Source organism: Calypte anna, chromosome 6, assembly GCF_003957555.1.
Source record: "Calypte anna isolate BGI_N300 chromosome 6, bCalAnn1_v1.p, whole genome shotgun sequence".
Classification (NCBI taxonomy): domain Eukaryota; kingdom Metazoa; phylum Chordata; class Aves; order Apodiformes; family Trochilidae; genus Calypte; species Calypte anna.
Window position 1 is genome coordinate 12,614,224 of NC_044252.1, and position 26,874 is coordinate 12,641,097.

The 26,874-nt window shown below is 47.6% G+C and overlaps 1 protein-coding gene across 1 annotated transcript in view; it reads left to right on the top strand.

Moving 5' to 3' along the window:
- The window catches only part of COL13A1 (collagen type XIII alpha 1 chain), an 88,264-nt gene that overhangs the window by 10,737 nt on the left and 50,653 nt on the right, over positions 1-26,874 (top strand). Inside the window, exons 3-6 of the mRNA XM_030453593.1 lie at positions 16,451-16,458; positions 21,780-21,815; positions 22,441-22,467; positions 24,139-24,189. Of these exons, the coding sequence (XP_030309453.1) occupies positions 16,451-16,458; positions 21,780-21,815; positions 22,441-22,467; positions 24,139-24,189 (122 nt within the window). The remainder of the gene's footprint in view (positions 1-16,450; positions 16,459-21,779; positions 21,816-22,440; positions 22,468-24,138; positions 24,190-26,874) is intronic.

Consider the following 26,874-nt stretch of genomic DNA (forward strand, 5'->3'; position numbering starts at 1 on the left):
TGGAGGTCCTGGGCAGGGTCACCCATTTCTGTTGGAGTTTCAGGACACAGGGGTTTGGAAAAGCTGAGAATAGGGGAGCAAGAAGACGTGAAGTGTGTGACAGTGCTGTGGCTGTCTTAGCCCTTGTGATAAGGACTGCAGGAATAACACAGTCTGGAAAACAGCACAGCTGTATTTATAGCAAGTGATAAGGAAATAAGTTTCCTCTGACTGGGAAGCTACTACTTCAGATCACTTGGGCTACAGCTGGGTGTGACTACCTGTGAGCAAAATGTTGCTCCTTGGCATTGTGTTTTTTAGCCCAGAGGTTGCAACAGGCTTTTTCAGCAGTGTGTCTCAGTGAGGAAGACACAGAGCCCAAGATTAGCACAACCTTTCTGGGTAATTAGTAACTCAGTTCCCTTCGTCTGGTGAATAAACTGTGCGATTCCTTCTGTCCCCACTGTCTGCCAGACTGATCTGGGACAACTTCATACAGGTTGGGAAAGGGACCCAAAGGTCATAGCAATGACACTACCCAGCTACTAACCACCACCAGACCCTGTGCCACACCAGGGCCAAGTGTGGGCAGGATGCTCAGCACAGGCTTTCATCCCAGGTCATTGTGTGCTGGGGTGAGACTTGAGGAGTGTTTCTGGTTCTCAGCAGATGCTGGTGTGACCACGGGTCTGATTTCTAGGAGTGGGCCTCCTCTGGTGACTTCTGCTCAGATGAGGGAACTGTTCTTTTCTTTATGGGTTCTGGATGTGGCTGAGATCTTGGGAGAGCTACCTGAGGCTGGAGGATCCTCTCAGAGTCCACTGAACTCCCTCGATTTCTGTCATGTAATAACAAAATGCTGCAAGGTAAAAACTTCGTGTTTCAGGTGGACAGGATGAAAGTCTAAGCTTCCCTGGTCTAATCCAGACCCAGATGCAGATCCAGACCCTGTCTCCCTGCACAGTGTCAAACAGCCAAAGGGATTACCACCAAACCCCTCTCCCACAGCCTTCCTGGTGGAAGTGGGTGTGCTTGTGTATTTTATATACTGCGACTCTCTTTATTAGACCTTTTCCATCTTCCTCCCTTCAGCTCCTATTTTCACAGTCCCCACGTGGCTGTTTTTCACTCTGCTGGATTTCTGCTCCAGTCTTCAATATCCCTTTCAAAAAAAAAAAACCAAAAAACTTGGCTCCTTTCCCTCTGCCCCCGCAATGCTTGTTTTGGTCGGGTTCCTCCTTGGGCAGGTTGGGAGCCTGCAGTGCTGGAGGCGGTCAGCCGTGCAGGCAGGAAAGTGGCTCGGAGGGATGCCGAATGGCTTTTCCATCCCTCCCTGTGGCAGCATCCGTAGGCAGAAGAGGGAGCTGCGCTGCAGGAGGAGGCAGCTCTGGCCCCCTGGGCTCGTGGGGAGTGGGACTGGTGGTCAGATGGAGGTTGCACAACATTGCCACAAACCAATGTGTCTTCTGCTGTCACAGAGGCTTGGAGGCTGGTGTGGGGCAGCTGCAAGGTTTTTGGCATTGTTCAGGAGCTGAGATCCTCTAGGGAATGTCTTTGAGGCTTTGCAAAACAATGTCCTCTGAGCATTTCGTCTTGTACAAAACCTCATCCACGTCCCCTGTCTGCCCCAGACCAGGACACAGGGAAAGCCGCTTGGCTGCTCTGGTCAGTCTCTGATTGACCTTACAGAAGTACCAACAGGAGCTCAAAAATGTTGCTGCTGTTTCTCTTCTTGTAGGTGGATCCAAGAGAGCAAAGGTGCAGGGGTGGCCCCAGTTGCACCCTGGGGCTCTGGGCCACATGTTGGGCTTACTTGGGCCAGGCATCCTGCTCTCCCTTTGCTTGTCCCCTTGGGTACACCCCTCCTGTCCTGGCTGGTCCCCTTTGCACAGCAGCAGCTGCTGGAGGAGGACAGCAAGAAAGTGTGGGGCTGCAGCGTGGCATTGGCTCCCACCCAGGATGTGTCACCCAGAGCCAGCAGGGCCAGCTGGCAGAAGATGGAAGGATTTCCCATGTCCCAACCCCTACCTGGCCCTGCAGGCAGCCAGCAGAGCGAGGAAACGTCAGGACCTGAGCTGGTGGATGAGGGGGTGATGGGGATGGCTGCAGCAGGGTCAGACTCCTGGGCAGCCCAGGTTGAGACCTAGTCCCACAGAACCTGGGCAGAATCCAAGCCAATGTGTCTATTTTTCCCTTTGGATTCTTGTCTCCTCCCCAGATGCCTCTGGAAAGGTATGCCAAAGGGAGCTTCAGTGCCCGTGTCCTGCCTGCTCCTCCTCTGCCCCACATGCTGCTTGTTGCCACGTTGTTTTCATGGGTTTTATGTTTTCTTGCTGTCATTTTTAACGTAGTTCTTTTTCACTTTGTGGTGGCACCTTGGACAGATCTGAGGGCTACTGTGAGATACAAAGCCTAAACAAATTGGTGAGCTCTGAGAGGTGGGGAAGGTTTTTGGGATCCCAGGTGTGAGAGTGTGGAAAGGTCATGCTGGCTATTTAAAAGCCAGCAGCCACGAGCCGTGTCAGTGGCCCGGGCTCAGAGCCATGGGGAATGTGAGGTGGGAGTGTGCAATCCAACACCCATCCATGTGGCCTTCCTGTCAGGAGGTGCATTGAACTAGTTGAAATGCTATGGTTTTGAGTTTGACCCCTTTTCAGGACAGTAAGTCAGCATGGTTTTCTATGCTGACTGTTGCAAAAGGTGTTTTCTGCTTTGAAAGTGCCTAAATGCAGCTTTTTGACAGCCTTTAGCAAAAAAAAAAAAAAAAATTGGAAAAAGGGACATTTGTCTCAAGCAGCAACTCTTTGCCAAAAGATTTGAGCTCTCTGAATTGCTTTTTTCACTTGAATGGTCTGGCAAAGCCCTTGTGGCCAGGCTGACCGGAGATCCGGAGGGAGCAGTGCCTGGGCTGCCGCAGGCAGGCATCCGGCACCACCACAGCCAGAGCAGTGAGTTGCTGTGCCAGAAAATGGGATTTGCTGGCACGGTACCCCCACAGCATGGCACATCTGGAAGCAAAATTGCAGCATAATCATTGCTTAAATATTTCTCCTTCCCCCCGCCCCTTTATAAGAAACCTCCCTGGGAATTCTGTTATTCTCTGAAATTTAAATGTGTTGCCCCCATCCACATTTTTTGGGCCCTCTGGAATATACACACACTTCAGCCTCGAAGGTTGCTCATGCGCCCTGGCCTGCTTGCTGTATTTTGGGTTGGGGTTTGTTTGGTTTAGACATACTGTTGTTTCATTTGTTTTGAAGATGCAAACCACACAATGAATTCCATGAATTCTCTGAGCAGTTATGAATAGATGGGGATGAACAATTTGGGGAAAAAACCAACAAACTAACAGTTTGTTTGGTCGCTTAATTCTCTTTCTCTGAACACGTAGGCAGCTCTGCTCTTACACAACTGCCTGGAGTGCTCAAGGAGTCACTCCTCTGTTGGCTGTTGTCACCTGGAGTTTGCTACATCCGTGGTTCAGGGGATGGCAAGAGGGAGCAAGGATGTTCTTTATATGTCTAATCATCAATTCATCCGGCTTAGTCTGTGTTTGGGATTTAAACTGACTTTATTAAGGAGTATTTAATTGATTTCAATGAACCTGCTGTTGTTGTCACAGTGCAGACTTGGAGGGTTCACATAAGCCATCAATGCATCTGTGAGTGCTGCCCAGGCTGCAAAATGGCTGGAGGGCTAAAACATCATTATGGTGCTACCATGCTGATAGAGCAAGGTAGGCAATAACCTCTGTCTTTCCCTCTTTATCCAAAATGTGGTTAGCAACAGTCAATGCACTGAAAAGGGGAGGCGCTGGGGCACAACTGTGGGCACAAGCGCTCTGCAGGAGGATGGCCTGTTTATTTACACCTGTCTACTTGTTGCTATAATCCCCTTTTTCCTGGATCCTGGATGCTCCAGAGCTTCTCTCTTTATCTTGTGGGTCTGTTTCTCTAGAGGCTGAGAAGAAAGAGATGAACATTTATGTCCAGGTGTGCATGAGTCCTAGTGGCACAAGCATTAACTTCAATGGTGTTTCTATATGTTACATCCCAAACTAGTGTCAGGACATGTCAGAATAATAGATCCAGTGGCAAATGGCACCCTGCACACAGACGGGAGCCTGCAGGCCCCCTGGGCTTCATGTCGAGGGCTGCAGCAGGGAGCTTCTGCATAATTGATGAGTTTGTGTACAGATGTTTGGTAGAAGTGTTTACGCCATTGCGTGCCTGTGCTTACAATGTATATGGTACATATGGGCATAAATCAGAGCCTTGACAAAGCAAGGCAAAACCATCCCAGCTGGCTGGGGAAACCCGAAGAGCACATTGCGCTGCTACTGTATGGCGACGGCTTTGATTCAGTGCGAGCGCTACCGGGGCGGAGGATTTTTTCCCAGGCCTGGGCTGTGTGCACATGGCTGGGCTGGTTTGCGTCAGCTGCTGACGCACATCCGGGCCCCACGACGTGGGTCTCGCGTGCTCTGCCCATCCTGGCAGCTTTGTGGTGGCCGGAGGAATGAAGGCGAGGCACACCGGCCGCCAGGCTCAACAGCGGGGCACGGCGCCCGGCGACGTCTGAGTCCCTTGCGCAAAGTGTGGGTGCCTGCCAGATCATGAAGAGCACCAAAAATACCCGGGATGGGCCAAGGGAGATGTTGTGGGTGCCAAGTGGCTCGCTCCAAAGCGGTTTGCAAGGGGACTTGGCTGAGGCGCTCATGAGAGATGCCACTGCGTGTGTGAGGGCAACGGAGAGGTAAAAAGTAGGGTGGTAGCAGGGATGGCTCTGTTTGGTGTCTGCAGTGGAGCAGAGAGTGGGGTTTTGCAGTGGGGCTGCAGAGGCCCAGGAGGAGCCCTCCTCCCTGGGGCATCATGTTTCGGTGTGATGATACCTGATTCTCTCATTCCCTCTTGGCTCTTCCGGGCATCTGCCTGTGTCTTCACCCAGCTGGTTGGGACCAAGGACCGGGCCGATCCATCGGTGCCCAAAGGGTGTACCAGGGTGCTGATCAACAGGAAGAGCAGAAGGGTGGCTTTCCTCCCCCCAGATCACCTTTCAGCTCCCGTGCCAGGCTGGAGCCATAGGTATGGGACATGGGGGGAGAGGCAGCAGTTTAAAAACGAGAGGTTGCATCATGTGGGGCTGGGCAGCTTCGGGAGGCAGAAACCTCATCTGTTAAACACATAATGCCCTCCCCTCCCCTTGCTGAGGAACATTCAATCCTCTCTTTGATAGATGTCCAAGAAAATACTTCTTCCACATTCTAAACTTGTTAGCACCAGTTAATCATCTTAACCTTCTTCCCCTCTGAACACACACTCCAATGAGTTTCCCATCACTGGCAGAAGTTAAATTCACAGTAACACTTTTCACACTGGCCTTTGCAGGCAGGCACACAGACATTAATTATTAAACATCCCAGCTGTCTCCCAGGTGGGAGAGCAGAACCCCACGTCTCGTGCTGAAGTTGCCTCCAAACGACTGTCTAGTCTGAGTCACTTTGAGGGTGGGTGCACGTGACGCAGCTCTCCCGTTCCATGAGCTGGACCAGCTCTCTGCCTCTCTGTGCGCTGCCTCTTTGACATTCGTAAGCATTGTGCAATATAAGCCCTGGAAAATATTTGCCTGCATTGGAGTGATGCTCTGACACATCCCAGATTAGCACTGCAAAATGGCAGTGATGTGACAGTCGGAGGGTTGGAGAGATGTGTTCATGTGCAGGGGCTGTGGCGTGACGCTTCCTGCTGATGGGGCATCTCCTTTTCATCTGGCTATTTCTCCCCTTTCTTATCCAGAAACCCACTTGTTGCACCTTGCATGTCTTTGCTGTATTTCCTCCAAGATAAGGTTGTGTTTTGGATAGAGGAAATTGAGGTGACCCCTCCATGCCTCCATCTTCTGCAGAGTCCCTGGCTCAGGTGAGGCAGTGATGTGCCCTTCTATGCTCTCTGCCTGCACGTATGGGTTTGGGAGGCAGCCCACTTACACCACCACCCCAGGCCAATTCACCTTCTTTCTCTTCAAAACAGGGTCAGGCTGCTTCCTGCTTTGCTTGCCCATTTTGTCCCAACCAGGCTGCTGAGGCTCAGTGTCTGTTTCTTCCTCATGCAATGTCTTGGGCGAGCAGCATTGCAGCCGGACTGTGCGAGCAGGAGATAATTAAATCAGCATATTCCTCAGGGGGGGAAGCTGATTAACAGCACATTTTCCCCACGCTGGGGGGCTGAGACACACACGGGCAGTATCAATCCATCACTTGCCTCACTCCTCTCCCTTAGGATGTCTGTTTTTTCTTTTTGCTTTTCTTTTATTTTTTTTTCCTTTCTTTCAAAGCAAAAATGAAGATTGTATCAGCCCAACTGGAATCTGCACTGACAGAGCTTTGTGCGAGGGACTTGTTTATTATGATTTGGTATTGCTCTGGGCAGGGTGTGCACTGTGCTGGAGACCACCCAGGGATCCCATCCACACCAGGATCCCCTTCCCATGTGGCTCAACCAGCAGCAGGTAGAGGACTGCAGGACCACTATCCATGCTTTATCTTTAGGAAGGGGTCTTCCTGAGGCTGCTTGTGGTACTGGGACATGGCACTGGATGAATGCAGCTGAATCCCAGTGACTGCTCTTTGCTTGTCCTCCTCTTCTGTCATCAGCTGTTGCTGTCCAAGGGAGGAGATGTTGCTGGAGGCAGCAGCAGCTGCTGGGAGTTATGTGTTGGCCTCATCCCTAGTGGAGCTAAAGCACACAATGAGCTGGGATTTTTCTCCCCCCCTTTTTATTTAGTTTTTAAATATTAGCTCCTTATTAGAGGGATTTTGGCAGCAAAGAAGGAGTTGTTAAGTCTCCTAAAACAGCAGCCATTGCTTATAGATTAACTCCCCCTTAAATCCTACAATGTACAAGTGCAACGCAGTTGAAAGAGGGGTTGAAACCCCAAAAGCACCTCACAGAGCTTATGAATCTGTGAAACAGCCCTGGCCACAGTGAGGGAGCCACGCCTCAGCCCTCTGCTTAACAGGGAGTGATGCACCCAGCACTGACCTGTGCAAAACAGAGGAGCTGTGGCATTGCAAAGCTGTTTGGCATCCTCTGTGCAATATGATTTAACATGGGCTTAAAGACAGAAAGAAAGGAGAAAGGAAATTGTGGGGATTTTTTGAGACATAGCCTCGTCTTTCTTAGTTTACCCCCAAGGTGATCTTTTGCTTATGGATGACCTGTGTGTTTATAGCAAATGTTTTGGTGTTTTTTCCCTGGGTGAACAGAAGAAGATGGGAGGTATCAGGTGTGGTTGTGAGTATTTCTCTCCCTGAATTTTCAAAGCCATCCTGGATAGATCCTTATGCTCTGATATTGCATTAGCCTGACTCTTAATAGTCATGAGTCCTGGATTTTACTGGGGCAGTGGTGGGAACTGGCTTTCAGGTCCTCTAGGAAGGGAAGTTATATGCATGTGACTCCAGCTGAGGGCTGGTGGGGGGCATGTACTGTCCTTGTCCCTGTGTGATTTGGCATGAATTCAGCCATTGCTGCCTCCTCCACATGGGTTTTTCCATGTGTCTTTCCTGTGCAACACACTGCTGAAGGTCTCAGCCCTCATTCCTCCTCTTTGCTCTTTTTTTTTTTTTCATAGAAGAGCGAGGGTTTGCTGTTTTGGTAGGGCCTGGGGCTCTTCAGCAGTGTCTGTGCAGCTCCAAGCCCTAAAAGTTTTTTGCTGGATGTGCAGCATGTGTTTGCCATCCAACTCATGCACTTTGAAGAACTTTCTTTCTGAATATAATGCCCTTTTCCCCTCTTGCCCTCAGGGCCTTTCCTTTTGACAGGGATGAAGAGTTTCAGAGTAACTACTTTCTAAACTTTGTTGGTTTGCCTCAAAATTAATGTTTCTGTGTAGGGGAAGATGTTCCTTCTCCATCTTCATCATGGTCTCTTTTCTTCTCGAGATTATCAAGGGATCTCTCACTACCTTACAAAATAGTGACCACTAGGCCTAAGTAAGAAAAAAAACCTTTCAGTTTCAAACAAGATGGAGGTCCTGACAGAGTTCAACAAACTTCTTTATTGAATCAAATTTGCCTCAGCAGGAAGATGAGAGAATAGAGGTACTTTCCAGAACACGCTCAACAAGGAAGCAGCAATTGGTTGGGGTTGTTTTTTGCCTTTCCAATCTGATGACTCTCTCTAGAGTTTGTGCTGTGCAAAGCATCTGGTTTGAGCCCTGGAGGCAACAGGGAAGGTATCTACATGGTAGTAGGTTCATTCTAGGTAAGGAAAGCCACAAATCCTTTTATCCCTGCTAGTCAACAAGGATTGTCTCCATATGTGCATGTTGCCCAAGCCAGGCTCCTACTGGACAGAGCCCTGTGCATGGGTAGCCAAGCTAAGCAAACCTTTCAGAGCTTGAGATGTGCTAAGAAGCCATCATCTGGATTTGGATGCATGAATGAATGCTCTCCTCTTCCTGTGCAATAAAACATGCTGAGCAAACCCACTTAGGCTCAGAAACTCCATCACATTTTTTCCTTTCCAAATGACTAGCATCAGCCCTTTCTTCCACATGCTCAGTTTGGAAATAAGGCACAGCATCAGGAAAGAGCCTAAGGGAAGATTTTATGGTGGCTCTAATTAGTCAGTTTGTTCCCTCCTTGAAGAAGAGGATACTGAGCAAAAGAGGTGCATCATTGGCCTCTGGAGGAAGAGTGCTGTGGCTAGGCTAATGTCCAACTGCTGATAGGGTAATTAGTGGGAACTATCAATCATCTCTGGTGGAAAAATGTCTTGGTTAAAGGAAAGACCCTCCCAGACATTTTCATAACTCAAAAGGGTGTGAGACAGGGTCTGGAAGACAGCACTGGCAGTCCATGAGGTATTTGAGGAAGGAGTCTATTAAAAGATAAATTGAACACAATGGTCTTTTGTTCCTCCCTGGGTAGGTGACAGAATTTATTGTTAGAAAAGTTGCAAAGTATTTTGGAAGGAGGAAGGAAGAAGAGTTGAGTTAGCAGATGGAAAAGAGGGAAGAATAACAAAAATTAGGGGGGAAATAAATAACAGTGCACTGGATATTAAAATCAGCTGGTAATTGCAAAAATTATAAAGGAAGAAGATTAATCTTTGCAATTTGACACGAGTAAAACATATAATTTGCATGTTCAGAGAAATTAGTTAATTACCTATAGTAAGTTCCAAATTTCTACTTTTCCCAGACAGCCACTTTATGAGACAGATTGTAATCTTCAGCAGGAAGTAAAAGTGCTGTGGATTTTGCTTTTTGCTTTACCCAGCCATGATTTATTTGGGCCAGTTTTTTTTTCCTGTGGTTCCTTCCTAATTCTGCAGCTCTCTGGGGAACAGGAGCTGTGCAGGGTGTGCAGCTGAGCGAGTGCTGAAGAAGCGGTCAGCTCCTTGGAGAAGGAATGTCAGACTTCTCCTGGATGCATTTTACAAACCAGTTTGGATCTCCAGAGCTTTCAGACACCACCTTCTGTATTCCTGGCATGCAATAGCATCTGTTAGAGGCTTTGGGAGCTGCAGAAAAGCTATCAAACATATACTCTGCCAAGAGCAGGGTTTTATTGAAGCAGTAGCTTGTTGCATTTGCATGTGTGTCTTCAGACTAAGAGTTGCAAGGTGCTTGTGGAAATGTCCAGGTGCTTGAGGTGGACTTCAAAAATACTGGAAAGAGCTGAGGAAGAAGTTGAAGGAGACCCATCAGTTTGGCAGGAAACCTCTGTTAAAGGCAGGAGCTGAAACTGTCCCAGAGCAAAGAAGTTATGGGAAGCGATCAACTAGAGAAAATCATAAACTGTTGAGTGAGCTGAAATTCTAAGCAGAAGAAAAGTAAAGTTGGAAGGATTTAAAATTATGAGTGTGCATGATTAAGATCTTAATGCCTAGGGTGAGGTGGGACTACGAAGGACCCTAAGAAAATGCTCAACAGGTTAATTATGAGTGACAAGACCTTTCTCCTCTCTGGAGCCTGAGAGCTGGTTTCACCAGACTGTAAGGACAGCAGCTTCTTAGAGAAACGCTGCAAGAAATGTCTGAGCCTTTTACAGCTCATGGAGGACAAGTGGCTTTTCAGAAGAATAGAGCCAGGCAGAGGTGGTTACAGGAAGGAACTCAGTTTCCCTTTGTGATTAAGACTGTGGACACGAGAAATAGACACCACCTCTTTTGCCTACACCAAGCTGTCTGTTGAGGACTTGTGCAGCAAGCTGGAGAGGGGTTGCTACTTGAGAACTGCACTTCAAGAGGCAAATGGGCTGCTGAGGGGGAGCAACAAGAATGACCAGAGGTTCAGAAAACACAGCCTCTGTGGAGAGACTGGAAGAATTAGGTTATGTTTAGTCTAAAGACAAGAGAAGACTGTGGGGAACAGGACAGCAGACTTCAAACACATAAAAGGTAACCGCAAGATGGAGGGAAATACAAAAAAAAAAGCTGTTATTTGAAGTTGCTGCACATCAGAGGTCATTGACTGACTGAAACTCAACCCTGGAAATTTTGGGTAGTCTCTAAGTAGGATAATAAATATGACCTTATGAGTGAGGTCGTGGGTACTGCCTGTTCTGGATCACTAGGGAAGAGTGCCATGTCTCCATCCTCAGAGGAGAGCAACAAGTTAGAGGAATACTGGCCCAAATGGGCTAGGTAGAGATTTGGTTGCTTTGAAGATGTTGCACCAATGATCTTGTGTCCCTCTAATTCCCCAGGAATCCTTGAACCTCTATTTGGTTTGCTCAGGGAAGACAGAAAGGGGAAGAGAAAGGGGATCATTAAGAGCAGTGGTTTTTGACTGGTAGTTTGCCTGAGCCCAGGGGCCCACTGGCTCTTTGGCAGAAGGTGGCAGAGCAGTGTCAACCACAATCTGGTTTCAATTTACCAGCCAGGGGTCCTGGCTACTGGAAAACTCTGAGGGGGTCTTCAGATCCAATGTGCGAAAACCCATGGGGTGAGCTGACCCTAGGGGCCCTTCTCAGCCCTGTTTTCTCTGCTTTCTGTGCTGCTAAGTGCTTCAGCATGGCAGGGATAAATGTGTTTGTTTGCATTTTGCAAAGAGCTTGCTGACCCATGGATGCCTGCCCAAAACAAGCATTGTTTTCTGCCCTGTGTTGGCCATCCCACCATCTCTCTCTTGGCAGTGATCATGTTCATTTTCTGTGAGGCTCTGCCTCATTTTTCACTTTGGGCATAGCTTCCCGTGGGCTTCTCCTCTCGGTGCTGTACTTGTGGGCTTCTGGGTGGGGGCTGATGGTGCTGTGCTGGGATGCTCAGAGTGCCTGAGAAGTGACTCTTATCCTCAACAGCTGCTGATATTAACTGCTGGGTCTCAGTGATGTCATGGGTTTGATTTCAGAGGCAAGCCTGGGTGACTGGCATAACCTGGTGCCTCAGCTTAGCGTTGGTCGCATTTTTTGGCAGTGAAGTCCTGATAGCCTCTTTTCTGTCCAACATTTTTGCCACCCTTTGAAGAACCTCTTGTTGCTTTGCAAGGGTAGAGCCAAAGAGGGGGATGTTTTGGGGACAGAGAGGCCTGGTTTTTGCAAGGGCTTGTGCTCTCTGAATGGAGTTATACATCCAGAAACTCTGCTATTGCTGATAACACCCAAAGCAAAACTCCTGGAGGGTGTGCATCGGGTAATCGCTGCTGTTTTAAATTTTTCTTATTATTTTGAAGATTTGTGTCCTATTTAATTCCTCCTTCAAATTATAGCATTTAATTATGGCAAGGCAAATGTCATTTTTGCCTTTTTTGTTTACAACTCTGAGCTGATGCTTCCTCCACCTCCTCTTGTGTCATTTCTCCCCTGATGGAGGCAGGGAAGATGTTTCTAAAAGGCTATGAGTACCCTGCATCTGTTGTGTGAAAACTGCAGCATGGCCAGTCTTTAAAGAAGACCAAACCTACCATCTGGACTCCATGCACCCAACCGGGGTCTTCCTACTCTGAAACAGGGTCATGTTGTGCTGAAAGCCCATGGGGCCATGAATGAGAGCCTCCTTCCCACCCTGGGTAAGGTCATGTTCAGGCTTCTGACATTTTAATCAGCATTTCATAACTAATTGCCTAGCCACAACTATCTTGTTATCAAACAAGGTGGCCCTGAATGTCAGGAAGTAACCATATCTCTCTAACTCACTAAGGCTGCCTTCTGGGTGTGTGAAATGGCTGGATTTCCTCACAGGGATGGATTACATATTTATATCTCCCCTTCTGCTGGAGTGTATAGTGAGGATGGCCCAACAAAACAACAACATCTCTATGTTCCCTCTCTATTGTCCTCAACTTGTATATACTGTAGAGCAGAAAAAAATTCCCTCATATGTGAGCTTTTGGAGCATGCTGGGAGACACCCACATTGGAGACACCGGATTGCTGAAATCCAAGAAGTCAGAGAAAAAAATACATTAAACAACAGCATTTGAGAGCCTTTTAAGAATGGACACTTTTCCAGACATCAGGAAATGCCCTTAAATGGAAGGGATCATTTCAATGATCCTATCAGCCTGGAGAGCATTGCTGCCTCTGAAGCTGAAGGATATCTCTGCCATCACCACACTAACCCAGTATAATACTGTCCAGCTTTTAAGGCTGATATTCAAGAGCATGGGACTTTCCAGATTAGGATAAATATGACCCACTTACAAAACTAAAGATCCCCTCTTCTGAGCCTGAAGGGGCTCCAGTGTGGAGAGTGGCTTTTGATCTCTTTATGTGGGTGAGGGAAAAAGGGTCACTGCAGTTCTGTTTTAGATAGTCACTGGCTGAATGGCCACAGGGAAGGGTAAGTGAGCAAGTGGACTCTGTGGCATGGCCTGCTGCTCATCACATGTGTGCCCCCTCTATATGAACAATAAGGTGGACTCATCCTGTCTCTGACCATGGCTGCTCAATATCTCTCTTGGGCTAAAGGAAAGGCAGAGTGTCTTTGAGGAGAATTTCTATCTGCATAAAAGCCAGAGCAGCTGAGAAGGGACAGTGCAGATGGTGCTAATTTCCAGAGGCCATATGTTTGTAGGCACCCCGGGTACCCTCCCAAGGATTCTTTGTTTTCTTAATGTTCATTTTCAAAGGTGCTCTGGAGGTCTCCTCTTTGCAGGAGGCCGCTGCTTCCTCCCACTCGTACACTCCTGACACGTTTGCTCCGTCCCCTCCTCTGTCCCCCGCTGCTCAGCAAGCACCACAGCTGCATAAACAGCGATCCCGGTCCCTTGCAGCCCTCCGGTGCCTTTCGGCAGATGCCGGCACGGAGCGGTGCTTCCTCAGCTGCCCTCGGGGCCGGACGGTCGTGCTGCAGCCTGCGTGCCAGGGTCCCTCTGGTCCCAGCAAGATCAGGTTCAAAACAGACAGGATCTGGAGGTGCTAATTACAAATGTGGGCTCCCTATTCTGCACGAGCCCGAGGAATTTGGTGATCTGGGAGCTCTGGGTCTGTGTGCTGGGCTTTGCTATGATCGGGGCATAGAAATGTTCACAGTATCTTTGATCCCAGCTCTGCTCATTCGTTGTCCCTCCTCTGCTGGCTGTTTATGGAAAGGGAAACGAGATCATCTAAGCAGCACCACCTCCATTTCACCTCAAAAAAATCCTGCTGTAAACATGGGAGAAAAGGAACCTCCATGGGTGTGATTTGCCCTTGTGGCTGTTAAGGTTGTTGGCTCTTGGTTTTTGGAGCTCTTTGGAGATCACCACTCTTGAGACCTGATCCCACCTGGAGCAAGCAGACACAGCTGCTTCAGTCTGGTTGGGACTGCATGGGGATCATGGAGCAGTGTTGTGAGTGGTGAGTGTCTTGCAGCTCACTTTGCTTCCGTGAAGGGTCCAATACAACCTGGTTGCCTTGTAGGTTTGATCCCTTGGCTTACAGGGTTGTCAGCATCCCTGACCAGGACAGGGTAGCTCTGCTAGACCCCTGTCCAGGGGCAAGCCTGGTGCCCTGCATGGTGCAGCTGGAAAGGCTAGCTCAGCCTCGCCACAGGTGGCTAGAGCTGTTGAGAGCCGTAGCACTGAGGATCTCCCTCCTTTGCCTGCTCTTTCCTCTAATGTGTATTAAATTACTTCCTATTCTTTTAAAGACTGAGCCTCTTTAGAAGCTCTGCTTGGTCTTCTCGTTAATCACCATGACAGAACATGACAAATCCACTTTGCTGAAGCATTATTACACTTTGTAAAATCCCCAGTGCTTTGTAGCAGCTTACTCAGCAGCACCTCCTCCCTCCCCACAGTCCTCGGGACATCTTCCCCCCTCCTCCAGTCTTGCCCATGCAAGATAATGTTGCTTTTAGAAGTGACTATATCTGAGATCTTTGCTTTCTCCTGGGTCACATGGACAATTCTGGTGTTTGAAGCCCAGTCCCTGGATGGTCTCTAGTGATTGACTTATTGCAGCCAAGACTGTGTTCCTGCAGCTCACTGATGTGTGTTTACACAGACTGTGCGGTCTGCCCTTCACATAACCATTAATTTTATAGAGGGCATATGACAAAGATGGACCTCCAAGATGCCTTCTGCCTTTGATCTGTGTGGGGTGTGTGGCCTGATGGGCCCAGAGCTGCCGGCATCACTGATTTACTCCACTCTGTGGATGTAGCTTCTGGAGCAAACAAAAGCTGATGATTTCTCTCAGCAGTATTGCTGAGCCATTCCAGGCTGTGCTGCTGTCTGGTCGCATTTGGTCTGGAAGGGCAGGGATGGCTCAGGGTTTGCTTGCCTTTAGATTTTTTCTAAGCAGTTTGTATCTTGCAGTCACTGAGTGCCTGAACCTGTGCAGATTGGTAGGCGGGTTATTAAGGGTCAGTGCTGTTGCTGATGGAAATAAAGTCTGTGTATTGGCAAGCTATAAGCATTGACCTTGTGACAGGGTGCTCACTCTGAAACAAAATCTCTCCAAGACAGTTAGTTCACCCACATAACTTTATTTGCCATCCAAGCCAGACTCAGAAACATTTTTGGTTTTTTTTCCCCTTCTCTGCCAGTTTACCATAAATTAGGATTCCTGCATCTGAATCTGATCTTGCACTCCAAAATCAACTCTTTGATCAGAAACTCTTGTTGGCATACTTGGCAGACCTGGCATATCCAGTAGGATAGCGACCTCAGCACCACTACCATGGGTGGGTGATTATCAGGTCAATCAAATCCAGGTTCCCCCTGAGCTCCTGTCCTAGGTTTGTGTGGAGTTGTTTTGAGGTGTTGAGCCTTCTGGCTGTGAACGTGGACCTTAACTCTGTTGGCCACCATAATGGTTGTAAACGTTTTTGATTTTTTAAACAAAAGGTACCCTTTAGTCAAAACCTCTTTTGATCAACCATGATGAAAACTGAGCGAAAGTCTAACAGTGGCATTTGGCAGTACAGTTTTAGGCTGCCAAAACTCGATAGCCAAACTGTTTACTGTAGCTTTTGGTGTGAAGGAGTCATGCTAAGTGAGAGCTTTCCAATGAGGAAAATGTTTGCTAGTCGAAAGTCTTGAGTTTCTTTTATGGGCTTTTAGCCAGGGGCATTTTCAGGATGACGACGTAGACTGCAGGTGCTCACTGGGATATCTGCCTCCTGTGCAAAAAAGAGGCTGCTGCCTGTTATCTGTCAGCTCGCCTGCTATACTGCTTAGTCCTACTTCTTGGCACTTTATGTAAAGAAAGAATAAAAAAAGAAAACAGTGACTGTAAAGTATGGAAAATGTAGAAACCCCTGACAGTTGTATGGTGTGTCTTGCTTCTCCCACAGAGAGGAAACCACAAAATAGTAAGTCCAGGGGTTTCTTTCCATACACACAATATCTGTCAGGATTTTGAGGAATTTTCTGGGAACCAATGAAAGAAATGTGTTGTTTGAGCCCTGATATATACTGTACAGTGGTTCTGTAAAAGGAAGATGCAGTGCTGTGTGCTGGCAGCTTCCAAAAGGCTTTCAAAATAAAAGAAACCCAGAGGATTTAAGGGAATTTCTTCCTGGGTTGGGGGGGCAGGTTGGCTCCTATGGGACAGAAGCTTGTATGAAAGAGAAAAGGTACTCGATGTGTTTAATAGCTGTAGTCTTCTTGTTAACCTTTTCACACTTTGCAGAGGCATTTTAGTAGCAAAGGGGCTCTCACCTCCCCAGATTCAATTTTGTCAACCATGAATGATAGGCAGGATATAGGGAAGAGTCACACAAGGAATGAGTTCCCCATGCTCAGCAGAGTCACAGTCAAAGGACCAAAAATAAATCTAACAGAGTTGAGAGGCTGACTGACATGGCCTTCCCAGTTCAAGGCTTTCAGAGGCTGTCCTGTACTGATGGTGATTGCAAGTGGTGTTGCTAATTGTGGGGGTACCTTAATTAATGAGCAGGGAGTAGATAAAAGTGCATCAGCAAATGGAACAAGCACCAAGATCATCTGCAAACATGACACAAAGTGTTTGTGTAGCACTTTTTGTTAGGATTTATTAATTAAAAAAAACCCTGTTTCCTTTTTCTTCTCTCTTTCAGGTCCACCTGTAAGTACCGAACCTCTATGGTTTTAGAAGCTGTTGACACAATTTGTGGGACATGAACTAGCAAAGTATCCTGCCTATGGTGTCTGGTGTGGTAGATGCCTTTGCAGTCCTGGCACCCTGGGAACTCCCAAACAGCAAGTACTGGGGGTGCTTCAGACCCGTCTCGGGGTGGGATAACTCGTGGCTGCATCGCAGCTTCTGAGCCTGAGACAGGTGTGCAGAGGTAGGGACATGGCAGACACAAGGGCTGCAGAGATCTGTGTGTTTGTTACCAGGTTGGCCCACACACCCTGGGGGAATCTGCTGCATGCATTTCATACACGTTGGGTGCCGCACGCAGAATGAGATGTTTGCAAAGAAATAAATGCTAGATCGCAGACACATGGTGGGAGCTGAGCTGTAGGGACTTGCTCCCTGCTCCTCACAGAGACCTGCTGGACTCTTGGGCCTTCAAGTATAGCTGCACAACAATCAGTTTCAGAGAAAAATTGTGTTGATAGCTTCATTTTCAAATGTTAGTTAATGGAAAACCTCAGTGCAGATGATTTAGGCTTCAGGAAAGCAACTAGGTTGCTGCAGTAGTTTTCTTACAGCAATTGAGAGACTAACAGTGAACCAGAAGCAGCAACACAAGGAATGAAGCCATGTATCGACATCTCTCAGGATAATAAAGAAATACTATATTGTCTCTAGCATGGTCCTTCCAGAGGAAATGGTTTGTATTCATCTGCAATAGAGTAACTGTACTGGGTTACTGTGAAGGAACATGAGAAGTTAAACATACGGTAGTCATCTTTTGTCTGTTCATGCAAAAATGTCTTAAACAGTTTGCAGATGACATTCCGAGGAGAAGTAGCTGCTGCACAACCTATTTTCCCCTTTCGTCAGTCAAAATGCTATGGACTGAAACTCCCACAGATGCAAGAGCACAGCCTGATTTAATGGCAATGATCTTCCAAAAAGTTGCACCTTCCAGGCCAAAAGGTCTGAAAGTATTTAACAGCTGGAAGCCCTGATCCCCTGCAAACCTTCAGCAGTAGCTTATCTCAGGGGCTTTTAGGACTGGCTGCTGAAGTGGATGTATTTCAGTATTAGCTTTGGGTTATTGGGAGGAAAGCACTGCTCTGGAGGGGGCTGCAAGTGGAGTCCATCCAGAGCTGTCCTTGCCACTGTCCTGAGCAAGCATATGTCATGCTGAAGGGAAGGGGCACAGAACAGGTAGCAGTGATGGCATTTCCACTGTTGCTGTGAGAAATTGGAGAGAAATCAATAGGTCAATGCAGATGTCTCCTGAAGAGCAGACTGTGCCTTTGCAGGGTGCGGAAGATGAACACTCCAGGCTTTCTCTGCAGAAATAAGGGTTGGAAACTTAATATCATAATGAAAGATTGAAGTCTGGCAGAAACACATGAGACCACCAGAGAAGTGCTGACAATACACGCTACTGTATCCCAGCTTATTGAGACCCCTGAACCTGTCTCCTTGCACAGACTTTCAGGACAGGCCATGAAGAATGCTACAGCCAATGGAAATAACAAGAGGAAGTCAGGCAGACTGAGTGTTGTTAGCCAAGGTGGAGTTTGTTTTGGGCTAGCATCACCCTTGTCTCGTTCAGGTCTTCTGGGGTTTCTGGTTGGCTGGCAAGCAAGACTGGCTCAGTCAGTGTGAGTAAAAGTTCACTGCTCAAGAGTCAAGCAGAGTCCTCCATGTCACCATGGGAATTATTCCACCCCCCCCACCACTCCTTTTTCTTGTGATTAAAACTGCATGGAAACTCAAGTTTATGAGCAACAGACCTGGGCTCCTGCCTGACTGGTTGTCATATAGAATATTCTGGATAGTGACCCCAAAGCGCTGACAATCCCCCATTGCTCTCTTGGGTTTCTTTCCCAGCTTGCAAAACACAACATGCTGAGTTGCAGGGCTTAGCCTGGAGTGCTGATGTTGGCGTGAGTGTGAAGATGGGCAGAAATATCCATTAGAAATGCATTGAGCCCTGCTTGTCATCTAGGAAAACCAGAAGAGCCAGTGAAATGGATGAGCAACACCCCAGCAGCAAAAGGGGCCTTCAGATTCTCCTCTTGCCCAACAGATGCTCTCACCATTATTCTTGAAGTCAGTCAAGGCTTTGGTGAATGCAGGAAAACCCTCAGTCATGCAAGAAATTTGGTGAGATTGGGACTAAAAGGGGCAGAGGAAGGAAGAAAATGATCGTGAAATCATGAAATAGTCCTGAGGTTCCCGGACTCTTTAGCTGTCTGGACCACATCCGAAGGAAAAGATCCTCTCACGGACATTTCATCTCCCATTTCTGAACATGCAACATTTCTGTGGCAACTGCAGCAATTCCATACATGAAAAAAATAATATTTAGCAGATGGAGCCTAAGGAAGAAAGTCAGAGCCCTGTAATTAGCTTGTTCTCCGTGGACTTGCAGATATCTTCAGAGCCTGTGCAGAGAGCTGTGGGTCGAGCCAAGCCATGCCAAAGGGAGAGATAACTTCACAAACAGGAGTTTAGGAAACAAAAGCAATCAGAGCTGATGGTCGAGGAACTATGGAGGCTTTTTTAACTATTCTGTTTCCTAAACCCTTACATGGGATGTCCTGTCTTTATCAAGACTTCCCTTCAGGTTTTGAAGCCAACTTTTGCTGTTTCTGTATATTTTGTTTCAGGGCCCTACAGGAAGATCAGGGCTCCCCATAAATACTTCTTTCTTTCTTTTTTATTCCTCCATGCTCTCTATCTGGAAGTACTTTCATCAATAGGCCTCCAGGATTTGCAAGCTGGGAGAAGGCAGTGATCTTGGATACCAAACCTGATTTGCAACAGCATATTATGAACAGGACATGGCTTGTAACAGAGTAGGGACCACAGGAGTTTTGTAAGACCAAACTTAAGGGTAACATAACCCTCCTACATGTGAAAAACACACTGCTTTTGAAGATGCCTTTGTGAGCTTTAGGGTCTGGAAGAAGAGGTGCAGCATGCAGTGTTCTTGCTGATGGGGCTTGCAGCAGGATGCAGAAGGGCTGACTCACTCTGAGACAAATTCAAAAGACTGTAATAACAGTATTTGCCTCTGAGATAGATAGTCATGAGTGGGGAAGAAGTGTAGGTTTCAGAGTTACAGCTGTGTGCTTTCCTGGAGATGGTTCCCTTCTCCCTGGGCTGCTGCTCACCTGGAGACTGCAGCAGCAGTAAACAGGCAGCTTCCTAACAGATTAGATGTGAACTGTTCTGCCAGCTCTCCCCCTGGCTCAGGGCAGTGGCTGCTTGTTGCTTTTCATTTTCCTCTGCCTCCAACATGGGAGCTGCAGGCAGCTTTGCATGACTTCGTAACCAACTTACATGGTATCATCCACCCATGAGTGCTCTTTCTTGGCTCCCTGTCAGACAACCTTTCCTTATAAACATCTGGCATTTATTTGCTGTCCTACTGGGAGCTTCCCCCTTCACTGTTATTGCTTGGAGGGCTGTAATGCTGAGCAGTCACATACCAGACACGGTGCAGTCATGTACCACTCCGACACCAGGTACTCACTGGAGATCAGACACAGCTCAGCCCCGACCTTGGGCTCTTCCTGCTCAGGCACCAGCTACAGCAGGGCCAGGAGGAACAAAATCAGCTTTTACATCAAACTGTGACTGAGCTCATCCTGAGCTAAGCTTTGGAGAAAAGTAGTATTTAAGGGACTTAAAGCACAGGAAAACAGCATTATGTTCTCCATCAGCCACAAAGTAATCCCAGGGCAAGATGCTGACAGTAGGAGTTTTGCTTGCTGCCAGCGCACAGAGATAGGCAAATATTAGTGGGACTGAGAACTCGCCTAGAACGCTAGAAGAAAGACATTTCCCATGATATATAATTTACAGAATCTTAACTCAAGAGGATGTTTAGCATTTCACCCATCTGCATGGAGTGCTTTTGCAAAGCATATACTGCTTGTCTAAGCATGAAGTGCATGGAAAGGAGTTCCCCCCAGTACCAGACAGCCCTCCAGCTCTGCACAGGGAAATGGCTAAATGTTCACCAGGTAATGGTGTGATCCCAGATAATAACATCTGTGTTTGGGATGCACAGCCAAAGGAGCTTCTGCGTACACCCAGCAAAGCAAATTGAGTTAAGTGCATTCCCCTTCCAGAAATTCAGATGGTGTTAACACATGTTGGAACTGAACATGGAGAAAGGTACAAAGAGGTGGCAGCAATGGAGCTGGTATCTCTAGCTGCACAAACCAGAAAACCAGGTTTATGTCTACAGACACAGGCAGCCACAGGCAGGGAGACTCTGTTTGACATAAGCAAAACCCAAACGTTGCTGGAAACAGAATGTTTGAGAAATTATTATCATGTCATTTTTGCAAACTACAGAGCAAAAGCTATATGACTTCTGAAGCCATAATAATCCAGATCCTTTCAGCAATCAGCTGCTGTCTTTCCGAACATGCACAGCCTTCAGTTTTGGTGACCAGGAATGCAGAGAGGGTTGTGGTTTGTTTTTGTTGTTGTTGTCTGTTTGTTTTCTTCTGATTTGTGTTCTGTTTGTTGTTTGTCTTTTTTTAACTTTTGAATTGCATAGTTAGATTTAACTGTAAGAGGCAGAAAACTGCCTTGTAGACAAGTGATTCAAGAAAATTACCACCAGTCTTGTTTACAAGGCTCTGTTCAGTGTTCCTTGACCCAAAGTTGTTCCCCAAATCACTGTCAGGATCGTTCACACCCTGACAGTGCACTGGGAAATATCTCAAAGGGATAGAGGACACAGAACACATCTGCTCATATGTCTTCTTCCAGACGTGCTTTTTCCTGTGTCAGCTTGTTTTCCCACATTTTTCTCTTGCTTCAGGACAGGACTGTATTTTCAAGTCTAAGAGAATCCTGTTTTACAGTGATAACTGTAAATAAATAGCTAACTCACAGATGACTTTGGTAAAGAAAGAGAAAAATGGGACAGTTGGTTACTGCAGGAAGCCCGTTCCCAGAAGCCATGAAGGGCTGGAAATGGGGACTATGCTTGGTTAGGTTGAAGAGTCTTGCCCTTCATTTGCTGCCTAAATTGCCACATGTCATTTCTGTCTTGAGATGTGCTGGTTTGTCACATGCACACATGAACTGGTGGCTTACACGTGTTCTTAAAGACATGTTTGGACACACACAGGCCCACTTTCCTCTCTCTCTAACTTGCTCTCTCCCTCTCTCAAAATCCCTGGACACTTGCATCATGGCGTGAAGCTGCGTCTGTGGTGCTCATTTGTGCTGTTTTATAACCTTACTTCTGGCCAGTTTCCAATTGCCTCTGATTTTGCCTTAATTACCAGGGAGACAAAGGTGCGATGGGGATCCCTGGGCGGCCGGTAAGTCAAAACCTCTTGCATGTGCCTTGTCCTCTCCATCTTTTTCCAAATCCCAAGATTTCTGTGAGGCTTTCAGGATGACTCTTGGCAGGTGTCAGAACAAAGCCACCCCCCCTTAACCCCACCCCTAAGGGGATCTCCTGGTTGCAGCACTATAGCCAGCCCTTCAAACTGTATAGATGCAGAGGGGGTGTTTCCAACCCCTCTGCCACATTGCTCAGACCCTCCTTTGGTCCAGCATCCCTCCCAGTGGGGTGCCTTCTGCTGCCCCACTCAGACCCCCTCTGGGCTTGCTAAATGTGGGCTTGCTAACATGCACCCCTGCCTGCCACAGGCAGCTTCCCTTTCCAAATAACCCTGCCCTGAAAAAGGTGGGGCATCCCCTGCCTGGCTGAGCACTGCATTTTGGAGCTGCTCTTCACTTGAGCATCCCACTGTGAGGGTAGGGAAGATGGCTGGGGCAGGACCTGAGGCCACCCTGCTCATCCCAGCCCCATAGCCAAGAATTTGGGGTCGGGGAGTGTGCCCTTGCCGCTGATGCCTGTGTTTGTTTCTCTCTCTCTCTCTCTCTCCTCCTGCCCCTGCACCCTCTTGCATGTGGCTGTGATGGGTGCCACTGAACCAGGGACTAAAAGGGCAACCCGGAGAGAAGGTGAGTTGGCTCCTTGCAGCCCACAGCATCCTGAATTGTTCTACTTTAGGGCCAGCCCAAGCCACCCCATCACAGTCATGGCTGCTGAATCCAGCCTTGGGCTTTCACTCAGGCTGCCCCCCCTCTTCCCCAGCCTTGTGAGTTTATTTCTCAAATTCCTTCCAGGCCACTTAGCTTCCAAAGATGTTGCACTTCTTTATGGCAATTTGCCAACAGCATAAGAGCCAGCAGGCACATGCAGGGCTCACCTCAAGGTTTCCTGGATTTTAACCATTGAGTTTTTTCCCCACAGGCAGCTCTGTTTGCCCTAATCAGCCTGCAGCTCCCCTCCACCTCCCAGATTAACCAAATCCCCCAGTGCAAACCACAGCAAGGAAGAACATGGCACAGCTTTCTCCTGTGTCTGACATGGTGGAACCACTTCCTCCCAATGGGATGGATTAAGTCTGTGGGATACCATCTCCCAAACTGCTGTGCATCAAATTGGTGTTCTGTCCCTCCAAAGAAGCAGTGGTTTGCCAAGTGGTTACTGCACTCCCCCCCATGTTAGGACACTTCAGCATTTGTGTGTTTCCTCTAGAGCTGTGTGCACCTCCCACCCACAAGAACAGTGGGTGAAAGACTGAATAACAATATGTAGGAACTAGGAGAGGGAGGAATATTCACCTGAGAAGGGAGATCATCTGTTCAGGGCAGTGCCATACTGGGCGTATTTGCTCCTGTTCAAAAGAGACAGAGTAAAAGACAGCAGAAAAGGGCAAGGTAGGACAGAGATTCTCCTTTCTTGCTTTCAAGCTTCTACTTGTTCATTGGAGCCAACCAACATTATCTAACAGAACAAGATTACACCACCTGAAGCCACCCTGCTTTTTCTCTGTGTGTTTTTTCATTTCTCTCTGGCCAAAGCTTTCAGCATCAAGGGACAACATAAAGATCCAAACAAACAAGGGAAAAAAACCACTCTTAATTGCCCAACCTTCCCCAAAGCCCTCTGTGAGAGTCCTAGGCCCTTGGCAGCCCCCTGCTTTGTTTTGCAGCGTTCTGCTTTCTCACAAGCTGCTTAGTTTACGGGATGCTCCATCCCAAGGCTCCTCAGCCCTGGGTGCTTCTGAAGCTGCCTCTCAGGTATACACCATGTTTTCCAAAGACAGGGACATGTCCTGCCCATTGCATTCTGTGGGTGGCTAAAAGCTGGAGAAGCAGCTGTTTTCTTTGCCAACAAGGATTTTGCTGCTTTCATCTGCATCCCAGCTGAGTTTGAAAAGAACACAAGCGAGGCATTTCTGGAGCTGCCTGCACCTCCCATTTCTCTGGACCTCAGGACGTCCCTTCTTTTCTTTCTTGTGCAGGACACTGTTCTTCTGGACTCACAGGAAGGAACCAGCAAGGGTTTCAAGCCATCTTTCACACTTGTAATGAGGCAGAACTTCTGTTTTGCCAGAAAATGTTTTATGTGTTTATAGTTTTCCTTGCTGTGCAGATTCCATTTTCTGGCATGTCTGAGTAGATCTAAGAGCTGGGGGAGGTCAGAACAGCAGCTGCCTCATAAGCACAGAAGGTCTCACACCTTGGGCACCCTCACTTAACACCCTACTCTTGATGAGAATATATTTGTCTTTATATTTTCCTCTCCTTTTCTCACCCCTTTTCCTCTTGCTTGTTTCTCTGCAGGGTGCTCCAGGAGAAGCAGGCATGTCCATCATTGGTCCCCGAGGTCCACCCGTAAGTGGCTTTTTTCTCTATTTTTGACAGATGCAGGATGTGGGCAAGTTACAGGGAAAGATTTAGGAGGGGTGGCAAGATACAGCATCAGCTGGAGAGAGCAAAAACCATGTATAATGTGGTTCCCATGCTGAGCCAGGCTTGGTTGTATACTGCTATTATATACTATATATAATGAAATTACAGCTCATACTCCAGAACACATGAAGAAACCTTCCCTTGCAAGGAAACCATATTTTTGTATTTAAAGGGAAGAAGTACATCTCCTACTTGCAGCAGGGCTGCTGCCACTTTTTGATAAAATATGCCCTTCGCCTGGCTGATCTCATTCTTTGGTTTCATTAGTAAAGGACAAACTCCCTGGTTCTGCAGAAGAACAGGATCAGACCTAAGCTGGTGAATGGAGAACTCACCAAGATGGGTAGTTCAGAGTTGTCCAGGGGCTGTCGTCAAGCACCCACAGTCTTGCAAACCCTTTGACATCACAGTTACACTATTTAGATATTCCCTTAGCTGGCTGGGGAGCTGAACAAAGCGTAGTTAGGGTTTTCCACTTTCTTCCAGCAAAAATGTCCCTGCAAGGTGCAATGGGTTGGTCAAAGGTTTTTTTTGCAAGGATGGAGTCATAATAAAAGCCAGCTTGAAGGGCTGGAGCATCTATATGCCCTAACTGCTGGATGTTTCTTGCACCATGGTTCAGTCATCAAGCCTCTGCTTTTGTGCAGATGCAGCTGGTCCTCCCAGCTCCATCCCTACACAGCCCACACTGGAGATTTCCATTAGAAAAGACCTGGAGACTCCATTCTCTCCCTCTCAGTGGGCACTTCCGATTTTGATTAACCTGTGAAGAGCACAGTCCTTGACCTGCAGAGAGGATGGGCCACCAGCAAGTTTTGTTTCACAGCAGAGGTCAAGTGAGGGAGACCTAGGCAGTGTGAACACTTGGCTACATCTGGCTTTCCAATTAACGTTCCAAAAGCCCCATGATAAGTGTTTCTAACACAAAACAGCTTTGCTGGTCCCCAGACCCACCTGCCCGCCACCAGTGGTGTTTGAGAAGCGACAGAACCAAAGCCTAGGACACAAATGGGTCTCCCCAAGTGTCTTCTACCCAGCAGACAGTACCTGGCCACATGGCTGGGTGAGGAGATCTGACAGGTCTCTCAGTGCCAAGCTCCACAGGCATCAGATTTTGAAGGGTAAATGCCCCATCACTTTTGCTGTTTCTCACAAACTGTAGCTCTCAGCCTTTTGGATAGTGTGTTTATGGTAACTGGAGAGAAAAAACACCAGTCCCTGTTGCTGTAGGTTTTGCAAGGAGAAACCACTGGTTTCTTGAAGGACACATGCCTGGTCTGATGGACAGTTTTGGTCTGCTTTGTTGCTGCTGCTTTGCCTCATTGCCTTTGCTGCTCTTTGGGAAAGTACAGAATATGTCATGTATCAAAAGCAACAGAAAACTTAGGTGGCAAATGGTATGTAAAATGGGCTTTTACCTACCCCAGTCAAAGCTCAGAGGTGCCAGGACTGGCACAACTCCACACTTCCACCCCCAAAGCCTACTGTGAAGATGATCCAGTTTCCTGGGGAGCTGGTGATAGGTCAAAAGGATGGCTGAGCACTGAAGACAAACACGGAAACCCCGGCCAAGGGGCCACTCGGGAAGACGTGGGATGACAAATAGTTTCCAGATTTTTGTTTGGAGGTTAAAGCTTTTGCTAGAGCTAAGAGCCGCTTAACTTCTGGCCAGGGAGGGACAGTGCACCGATAGTGGCAGAAACAGACGGTCTCCAGGATTTGGCAGCTCCTGGGATTACATACTTCATATGATCAACATTTTAAAAAGAAGACAAGGAAAAACAGTCACCCAACAAAAACAGTCTCTTGGAATTGCCTGCTGCTGAACTGTTGTTTTGGCCTGATACCATGCAAATCTCTCTGCTGTCCTCCAAGGAGAAAGAGGCAGCAGTCTGTAGTTTACAGTGGAAGCCAAATTGCACAATTTCCAGGTTTTCTCCCTAATTCTTTTTTTAGCACTTCTTGTCCAGGGAGGTGTCCATCAGGGAACCAAAATTAATGAATTGCGGCTTAGGCTGTTCTTGATTCTTGCCTTTTCAGAAACCAGTGGTGGACAGATCCTCTAATTTATAGCCTATCTTCCCTCCTGGTCCCTGGCCAACAGGACCAGGTGGTTTTATATGTATCTTGCAAAGTGAAGCTAACCAAGTTCAATTTTGCAGAACTAAAAAAACAGCACAAATGGATCAGGTCTTGCTAGCATTGCATATAAAAACACAAGTGTTCAGCACAACATGAGACTATTTGTGGTAGGGGCATCCCTCAAGCTCTGCAATGAAGTTCTCTGGCCCCATCTTGGAAGTGCCAAATCTTCACAAAGTCTCTCTGTAGACAGAGGGAGGCTGGAGGAGATGTAGCCTGAGGGTGAAGGTTTTTCCCTCTGATGTGCCTCTGAGCTTTCTTCCATGGGACTGGCATCACTGCACCACTACAAACCTCAACCTTGCAGCCCAGCATGCCCATCCCCTCCTTCCCTCGGCACCACACTGGATCACTCTGGTTAAAGCAGAGATGCATCCATATCAATTTCTTCTCAGAAGCAAACCCTTGTTTATACCCAACTCTTTCCTAGGAAACCCTTGTGTGATTCAGTCTGGTCATGCTATC